Source organism: Brachyhypopomus gauderio, chromosome 16 (assembly GCF_052324685.1).
Source record: "Brachyhypopomus gauderio isolate BG-103 chromosome 16, BGAUD_0.2, whole genome shotgun sequence".
NCBI lineage: Eukaryota > Metazoa > Chordata > Actinopteri > Gymnotiformes > Hypopomidae > Brachyhypopomus > Brachyhypopomus gauderio.
Window position 1 is genome coordinate 4,589,574 of NC_135226.1, and position 10,000 is coordinate 4,599,573.

General features: G+C 45.2%; 1 protein-coding gene across 3 annotated transcripts in view; it reads left to right on the top strand.

Moving 5' to 3' along the window:
- Positions 1-10,000, top strand: part of cadm2b (cell adhesion molecule 2b) — a 154,761-nt gene that overhangs the window by 88,391 nt on the left and 56,370 nt on the right. For all 3 annotated transcript variants that reach the window (XM_076976143.1, XM_076976141.1, XM_076976142.1), the window contains exon 2: positions 5,479-5,505. In XM_076976143.1, coding sequence (XP_076832258.1) covers positions 5,479-5,505 — 27 coding nt within the window. The remainder of the gene's footprint in view (positions 1-5,478; positions 5,506-10,000) is intronic.

Sequence of the window (10,000 nt, forward strand, 5' to 3'; positions counted from 1 at the left end):
AAGGGACAAGGAGCTTAATGTCAAAGTCATTTTCGCAATTCCATCCTCATTCTGAAAAATGAGTTGTGTCTAGGCAACGGATGTTTGGAGAGCTGGCCAAGCAACATGGCTGGCACACCTGATGAGCGTTGTGGCGTTCAGGCACAGCTCACCTTATGATCAGTGTTCTGCTTCGAATCCCAGTACCATCTCTTCCCAGTCAAGGCAGGGGTCTGCGGGTCAGGACCGAAGTCCTGTTCTGAACTTTCAGAAGGAGTGTTGACAAGGGTGCCATAGCCAACCAGTCTTGTGGAGTGTTATGAGTTTTATGAGTGTAATATGATTTTTAATGACTATAACTAATTGCAACCAACAATAATGACCGTTTTTGTCACAACAAAGACAACAGGAGGTAAAAAGCCCAAGGCAGTTATTCTGCTGCTCTATGGACCTCGAGTGCATATTTAGAAATTAGCGATTGTAGATTAATTACGGACACATTACAGAGAGTCCTCCAGTGGTTTTAGTGATCAGTTTGCTATGTTTGCTGCTCTAGAAAAGCAAATCCCGTAGAGTGTCCAGAGTCCCAGCATCCGTCCGGTGTGTTGAGGGAGTCCCAGTGTCCGTCTGGGGTGTTTAGGGAGTCCCCGCGCCCGTCTGGTGTGTTGAAGGAGTCCCAGTGTCCCCCCAGTGTGTTGAAGGAGTCCCCGCGCCCGTCTGGTGTGTTGAAGGAGTCCCAGTGTCCCCCCAGTGTGTTGAGGGAGTCCCCGCGCCCGTCTGGTGTGTTGAAGGAGTCCCAGTGTCCCCCCAGTGTGTTGAAGGAGTCCCCGCGCCCGTCTGGTGTGTTGAAGGAGTCCCAGTGTCCGTCTGGTGTGTTGAGGGAGTCCCCGCGCCCGTCTGGTGTGTTTAGGGAGTCCCAGTGTCTATCCGGTGTGTTGAGGGAGTCCCAGTGTCCGTCTGGTGTGTTGAGGGAGTCCCAGTGTCCGTCTGGTGTGTTGAAGGAGTCCCAGTGTCCCCCCAGTGTGTTGAAGGAGTCCCTGCGCCCGTCTGGTGTGTTGAGGGAGTCCCAGCGTCCGTCTGGTGTGTTGAGGGAGTCCCAGTGTCCGTCTGGTGTGTTGAGGGCCCATCTGATGTGTTGAGGGAGTCCCAGTGTCCGTCTGGTGTGTTGAGCGCCCATCTGGTGTGTTGAGGGAGTCCCAGTGTCCGTCTGGTGTGTTGAGCGCCCATCTGGTGTGTTGAGGGAGTCCCAGTGTCCGTCTGGTGTGTTGAGCGCCCATCTGGTGTGTTGAGGGAGTCCCAGTGTCCGTCTGGTGTGTTGAGCGCCCATCTGGTGTGTTGAGGGAGTCCCAGTGTCCGTCTGGTGTGTTGAGCGCCCATTTGATGTGTTGAGGGAGTCCCAGTGTCCGTCTGGTGTGTTGAGGGAGTCCCAGTGTCCGTCTGGTGTGTTGAAGGAGTCCCAGAGTCTGTCTGGTGTGTTTAGGGAGTCCCAGCGTCTATCCGGTGTGTTGAAGGAGTCCCAGCGTCTGTCTGGTGTGTTTAGGGAGTCCCAGCGTCTATCCGGTGTGTTGAGGGAGTCCCAGTGTCCGTCTGGTGTGTTGAGGGAGTCCCAGCGTCCGTCTGGTGTGTTTAGGGAGTCCCAGTGTCTATCCGGTGTGTTGAGGGAGTCCCAGTGTCCGTCTGGTGTGTTGAGGGAGTCCCAGTGTCAGTCTGGTGTGTTGAGGGAGTCCCAGTGTCCGTCTGGTGTGTTGAGGGAGTCCCAGTGTCCGTCTGGTGTGTTGAGGGAGTCCCAGTGTCCCCCCAGTGTGTTGAGGGAGTCCCAGTGTCCCCCCAGTGTGTTGAGGGAGTCCCAGCGTCCGTCTGGTGTGTTGAGGGAGTCCCAGTGTCCCCCCAGTGTGTTGAGGGAGTCCCAGTGTCCGTCTGGTGTGTAGAGGGAGTCCCAGTGTCCGTCTGGTGTGTTGAGCGTCCGTCTGGTGTTGAGAGAGTCCCAGCGCCCATCTGGTGTGTTGAGCGTCAGTCTGGTGTGTTGAAGAAGTTCCAGCGCCCGTCTGGTGTGTTGAGGGAGTCCCAGCGTCTGTCTGGTGTGTTTAGGGAGTCCCAGCGTCCGTCTGGTGTGTTTAGGGAGTCCCAGTGTCCGTCGGGTGTGTTCACGGGCCTGGCCGCCTCTGGCCTGCTGTGCCTGCTCTGACTGCAAACAGGCGCAGCTGGACCAGTTCCAGTGTTACAGACATGAAAGTTATTTTATTTGACATTTAGCAAAATTTTTCTTGCAGTCCAAAAAGTCATCCTCAATCTTTCTGTACATCTTTGTGCATAGAGAGGGAAAAAGACAAAGAAAAATAAAATACAGCTTAACATTTCCACTTTTTTTCAGTTTTGCTTTTTTCTTTTGTCTTTTATGCTTTCTTTCATCTCACACTATGTGCTTTGGGGTCATTTCTCTGGAATACTATGTAATTTTCTCCTTTGGAGATACTGAACGGCCCGTGGAGGTGTGGTACCAAGGTGTGGCTGTCCTCCGAGTGTTCTTCAGATACATTCACCCTCAGATGTGATTTTCACCCCTTAATTTGTAAACCTACGTCTCGTGTTCTTTCAGAACTCAGGGGCAGTGTGACCGATGTTTTGTCCCTGCAGACTGAAACGCTCGTTTGGTTTTTGCCTGTTTGGGTTTGCCTCGTTGTTCTATGTGTTCTTTTATGATTGCCCTATCGATGGCTTACAGCATTGCCCATTACAGACATCTCATTCTTCATCAATAATCTAGAGGATATAAAATATTAACATAGTAGTGGTCATAGAAGACGAAAACACCATGGTAGTGACAGGAGCCAACCGTCACCTCACACGGCTGGGGACCGTGTGGACAGAAGACAGTTCTACCTCACTCAGCTGGGAACAGGGTGGACAGAAGCAGCTATGACAATTGGACAGTTGAGGTCAGGCCAGGGGAATTGAAGGAAGTGGAAGGAAATCGTGCTACCTGGGCTGTAAGCCATGGTATACTGAACTTGCCTATAAAGAAATATTCTGAAAATACACCGACGACACAATGGACGGAGATGAGTCTGAGGAATGAGGTGATGTTGGGAGAACGTTCCTCTAAGTAAATATGTAAACACGGAGGAGGAACATCAACAGAGGTGGTGTTACATCAAATGGAGCACCTGAGTTCACACTAAAGAACGTCCCAAAATAGAAGTTCCCACTCATCCCAGGACAGAACTTTCTCAATGAGCTATTTCCCAGACTCATGAATTTTCTAGTCTGCCTCAGCTTTTCCTAATGACCAAGACTGAAAGGAGTTTCCTTGTTTAAGGGCTCTGAGAATATGGCATGTGGCTGATTGTGTCAACAGCATCTGGAAGCTTCTCCAGGGATACATTCAGTATGCTGCAACGTGTCCGTTTCCAGGATGAGAGAAATGCTGGGCGCACACGAGGCTCTGTGTCACCATCAGCACCTCTGCGGGGACTGTTAATGTAGAACCAGAACTCAGGGTGCCACCATTAACAGATATTTTAGTGCCAAGTTGTGATGCTATGAATGGAATTGTGAGAATTATTGTACAATGGGTAATGTACAGTCTTGTATGATTAGTAAGCGTTTCTGTGTTCGTTAAACTCATTAAATACAGTTTGCAAAAAATCTTAGCCAAGTAGGCACAGCACAAAGGTGTGTGAGAGAGCTACACACACACACTCTCTCTCTCTCACATACACACACACACACACACACACACATAGCTTGTGGCCAGAATATGATGAGTTATTCTCTGACAAGGGGTCAGTTGAAGCCAGCCAGCCCCTGGGAGAGGTGCTGTTTGGCCCTGTGCAGGAGAATAGAGCAGCTGGCCGCTAGGCTGACCGCAGGGAGACCACGAGGCTGCTCCGGTCTCACAGCGTGGAGGACAAACCCTTCCTCACGGCTGGTTAGCCTAATCACTACGGGAACCTGCTCGCACTCCCCCTACGGCACATATATAAAACAGGGAAGAACAGAGAGGGAGTGAGAGATAGAGAAAATGAGAAAGGAGGAAAGATGGAGCAAAGGACAGTTTGAGAGGCAGAGAGAAGGACAGAAACAGAGAGAATAAAAGAGAGAGAGATGAAGACTGAGGATCCTTCTGAGCAGAAGCCTAATTGCCATTCTCTTCTCAAAGCATCTCATTGTAATGTTTCATAAGGACGGTCAGACATGGAGGACATGCATTAAAGTGCTGAGCAGATAATAGAACCTTCCGGAGGAGAAACGTATATATATGTTGTTTTGATTACTGTTAAAATGGCATAGGTGAGGGATGAGATGTGAAGTGCAGTCTGTGTTTACAGTAATATTCCCGTAAAACATTAGAATTGGCCTTGGAAACAGATAATGTGGGGCTGCACTGGAGGCAACGCGCTCTTCTGTAATGTGTGTCTTTTTTCTACTTTTCCCCATGAACAGTCCAAACTAGCCAAACTGATAGTCTTAACACAGAACAAATACAGTTCGATTAAGAGTATTTGCACTGCAGTAGGTAGTGAGAGACATTGCTATTCCTCTCAGGAGTGGGCAAACATTACCCTGCCCACAGCAAGGAGAGTCTTATCATGGAGTTTGACTGTGTCAACACTATTAGATTCCTACACCACGCATAGAGTCAGAGATTAATAACGTCCGTGTGAGGGTGGAAAGAGAAGGCGCGGCTCTCCTGCAGATTAACGAGTGTCAAAACCAACGAGTCGTCCATTAGATGGAGCAAGATCGAATCATCTCACCCCGACACACAACTTCCTTATGTAAAAATGTAAATAAATAAAAAAATTGTAAAAATCTCTGTGTTTAGTGCAGGTATTGATTGATATTGATAAGCCACTGGTATTGATTGTTATTGATAATCCACTTTGTTACATCAATGTGCTGTCGTTTGCAGAAAATATGTAAGGCAGTGTATCAGAAATCAATGTGAACGATTCTCCAGTGTGTTAGTCACTTCTGTGCATAATACATGGACTTTGTTTTCAGCTAGTCTTGCATATAAAAGTTTTTTAAGTTCCTTGATGCTCTGATAAAAGACATTAGATTTTCCTTTGTCGTGTTGTTCCACGGAAACTTCAGGAGTGTCATTTCAGTCATTAGTTCCACTTCATCCTTTGATGTTCCAGATTGACTCTGAAAGGTTGAACTTAATTATTCAGCAGGGTTTGCTAAGAGATCTATGCAGATGGCAGACGCTGTAAAATATCACCATTATGCTCCTCATCAAGCCAGTGTATATGGCAGAAATGCACGTGAAACAGACGGTCCGGCATAATGAAAGGACTAGCAGTCAAACACCAGCTCCCACCAAACAGGCTGACGGGGAGGAAAACTGCATAAGGGAATATACCACTCGAAGAGGAATAGGGCTAGTGCAAAAGACCATATACTGGAGAGCATACTGCAGTCCTAGAGCCTGCCTAACCCTTTATCTCTCTCTCTCTCTCTCTCTCTCTCTCTCTCTCTGTCTCTCTGTTTCAGAGGCAGCGACGAAAAGCAAAGCCAGAGGTGAGTTGTCTTTCTTTTTTTCAGCTCTGTGATTCATGTTGAACACTGTTTTCAATAAATAATAAACAAACAAATAAATAAGTAAAGCACCGTCTGGTCAGACTCCGGTTATCTCCTGGAGGAGTTGGGCTGCATTTGCCCAGCACAGGCCAAGAGATGAGCAAACCAGCAATACTTATAAAGTTGACCAGGGGAAGTCTGGTGTAAACCAAACCCACAACTCACTGGGGACGCCGGTACCTGCACTGCTGGGTTGTGTGGACATGGAGGTCTGTGCTGAAAATGTGTTTATTGTAATGTGGTCTATGGTCATAAACGCCGTGATCTAGGGTGTGGTCTGTGGTGATAATGTGTTTAGGAGGGTGTGGTCTGTGGTGATAATGTGTTTAGGAGGGTGTGGTCTATGGTGATAATGTGTTTAGGTGGGTGTGGTCTATGGTGATAATGTGTTTAGGTGGGTGTGTTCTATGGTGATAATGTGTTTAGGAGGGTGTGGTCTGTGGTGATAATGTGTTTAGGAGGGTGTGGTCTGTGGTGATAATGTGTTTAGGAGGGTGTGTTCTATGGTGATAATGTGTTTAGGAGGGTGTGGTCTGTGGTGATAATGTGTTTAGGAGGGTGTGGTCTGTGGTGATAATGTGTGTAGGAGGGTGTGGTCTGTGGTGATAATGTGTTTAGGAGGGTGTGGTCTGTGGTGAAATGGTCAGTTTGTAGGATTGCTCAGTTTTGTTTCAAAACTTCCTCTTCATTTAGTTCGATATGTGAGCACCTCAGTGCCGCCATGTTGACCGTGGAATGTGACAGCATGTGAGTTTTTTGATAAATTATGCTCCTGCCATCAAAATTTAAATGTCTAAAACTTTATCAGCATTTTCTTCAGGTGAGGTTCACTCTCAAGTGAACACTCTGATTCTCAGGTGAACACTCTCTCAGGTGAACACGCTCAGGTGAACACTCTCTCAGGTGAACACGCTCAGGTGAACATGCTCAGGTGAACACTCTCTCAGGTGAACACTCTCAGATGAACACTCTCTCAGGTGAACACTCTCAGGTGAGCACTCTCTCAGGTGAACACTCTCAGGTGAACACTCTCTCAGGTGAACACTCTCAGGTGAACACTCTCAGGTGAGCACTCTCTCAGGTGAACACTCTCTCAGGTGAACACTCTCAGGTGAACACTCTCAGGTGAACACTCTCTCAGGTGAACACTCTCAGATGAACACTCTCTCAGATGAACACTCTCTCAGGTGAGCACTCTCTCAGGTGAACACTCTCAGGTGAGCACTCTCTCAGGTGAACACTCTCAGATGAACACTCTCTCAGATGAGCACTCTCTCAGGTGAACACTGATTGTTCACTCTGCCACATTTACTGTCTAAGCTTTGCTTTGAATGTCTAATAGGAGACAACAGTAGAAATTCAGAAAGCCTCTCTGTACAGTCACATATTCATATATTCAGATATAGCCCACTGCTCCCAGCACACAGCACCTCCCGCAGCTCTGTGGATGTGAAGGGGGTTGTGGTGTTCAGTGGAGTGGACTGGAACAGTGGCAGGTCGTCTCCACCAGCTCCACGCGTTCCTCCGCACCGCTCCACGTGCAGGCATGAATAATGCATCCTTGTTTTCAAAACTAAATCAAGAGAGGATGTATTAATGATTCGAGAGGGGGATGTCATGACGCGCTGTGGTCAGGTCCAGAGCTGCTATATATTTCATTTACTCAGCTCATGGTCAGAATTGCTATTACATTATACTCTTTATACTTTATGCTATAATTACTCCATATTCTACATAATTACACTATACTTAACATAATTAGTCCATATTCTACAGAATTACTCTGTACTCTATAGAATTAGTCCATACTCTTCAGAATTGCTCTATACTCTACAGAATTACTCTGTACTCTATAGAATTAGTCTGTTAATTTTTGGAACTGGATTTAACCTACAATAAAGGAAATGCATCTCAGAATCTGGGCTCTGACTATGTCTTTCTTTTCTGGCTTTGTTTCCTTCTCTCCCTCTCTCTCCCTCTGTCTCTCCCTCCCTGTCTCTCCCTCTCACTCCCTCTCTTTCCCTCCCTCTCTCCCATTCACACTCCGATAATCAGGCTGGACACTGAGCCCTTACCCACTGTGTTCTCCCTTTGATGTTGGAATATTGCCAGCACAGGCATCTCAGTATTTCCAGGCTGTAAACAATCAAACTCATAAATAACCTACAGGCAGGCAATGGTGTCCATGATAATTTTTCACCATCCAATTCTGTTCTATAGAAAATCCATATCTCAGATAATGGAACAAATACAGCAGACTGACTGTTTGCCTGTTTTCACCAGTCTGTATTCTTGATTCAAGACTAAGAGAGGCATACGCAATAAGAATATAAACACTAAGAGAGAGAGGTGTAACACTAAGAGAGCCATAAACACTAAGAGAGGTGTAAACACTAAGATTGGCATAAACACTAAGAGAAGTATAAACACTAAAAGAGGCATAAACACTAAGAGAGGTGTAAACACTAAGAAGTGTAAACATTAAGAGAACCATAAACACTAAGAGAGGTGTTAATACTAAGAAAGGTGTAAGCACTAAGAGAGGTGTAAACACTAAGAGAAGTGTAAACACTAAGAGAGGCGTAAACACTAAGAGAGGTGTAAACACTAAAAGAGGTGTAATCACTAAGAGAGGCGTAAACACTAAGAAAGGTGTAAACACTAAGAAGTGTAAACACTAAGAGAGGCATAAACACTAAGAGGTGTAATCACTAAGAGATGTGTAAACACCAGTGTTGGGAACGTTACTTTAAAAAAGTAATTAGTTATAGTTACTCACTACTTGTTAAAAAAAGTAACTGAGTTAGTAACTGAATTACTCTATAATAAAAGTAACTCGTTACCAGGGAAAGTAACTATTTGCGTTACAGTTAAAAAAAGTTATATGCCAATGAATAAGGATTTTTTTTAAAACAGTTTTTACAGTCAGTTGAAATGAGTAGATCAGGAAGGTGTTTAACGTTTGATATTTATTGCACATCCACAGACCAGTGCAGGATAAAATCCTTTAAAATCCCAAATCTTTGTAAAAAATAAAAGCAAAAGTAAACAGTTACACTATATAGGCTAAAGTGCATTTACATCTATCAAATTAAATTAAATTCTCTCAACCTGAGACAACTGGTTTGTTCACAATAGAAGTACACTTAACAATAAAACCTCTATTCTTAATTAAATAAATCAAATACCCAGTCTGGTAGACATTCAGGAACTTCAAGTATTTTCTTAAATAATGTTTATATCCACCTTGAAAATGATAATTTTTCCTCGGCTTGCTCCTGACTCGCCATTTCTGCCTCTTCTCCGTTTGTGTCGTGTCACTGGAGTATTTAGGCGCGCGTGTAAAAACACTGGCTCTGATTGGCTACCATAACGCTGCATTAGCCAATCGCTTACTGACTTGTTAAGTTAAACAGGTGTACACCGAGAACTGTGACCTATCGAGATCTGTTACTCCTCACTAGCCTGGGCAGCGGTCCGCTCGGATTACTGTTAGTATATCAATATAGTAACGCACCGCTTCTAATGACCAGTAACGTCAACGGCGTTGTAACAACAGGAAAAGTAAATAATTATATTATCCCGTTACTGACAAAATGACGCCGTTATAACGGCGTTATTCACAACACTGGTAAACACTAAGGTGTAAACACTAAGAGAGGTGTAAACACTAAAAGGTGTAAACACTAAGAGAGGCGTAAACACTAAGAGGCGTAAACACTAAGAGGTGTAAACACTAAGAGAGGTGTAAACAGTAAGACAGGTGTAAGCACTAAGAGGCGTAAACACTGAGAGGTGTAAACACTAAGAGGTGTAAACACTAAGGGAGGATTAAGCAATAAGATGTGTTAACACTAAGAGAGGTGTAAACACGAAGAGAGGTGTAAACACGAAGAGGTGTAAACACTATGAGAGGCGTAAACACTAAGAAAGGCATAAACAGTAAGAGGGGTGTAAACACTAAGAGGTGTAAACACTAAGAGAGGCATAAACAGTAAGAGATGTATAAACACTAAGAGAGGCATAAACACTAAGAGGTGTAAACACTAAAACAACTATGAGCACTAAGAGAGGCATAAGCACTAAGAGAGGTGTAAACACTAAGAGGTGTTGGCATTTGGGTCCGTATCCAGTTAATCGGGAATGAGATTGGGTCCAGACAGGACTGCGTTCGGGTCCGGATCCGGACCTCGGTCCACCTGTTGGTGACCTCTGGGCTAGAGGAATTACAGTTATGCTCCGCCCTTTTGACAGAAAAAAATTACATTTATACTCCACCCTTTTGACTGGATGAATTATTTATGCTCCATCCTTTTGCCAGGATGAATTACAGTTATGCTTCACCTTTTTGACTGGATGAATTGCAGTTATGGTCCACTGTTTTTGAAACACGGATATATCATGCATTTACGACTCCTAATAGTCCTTCAGTCAA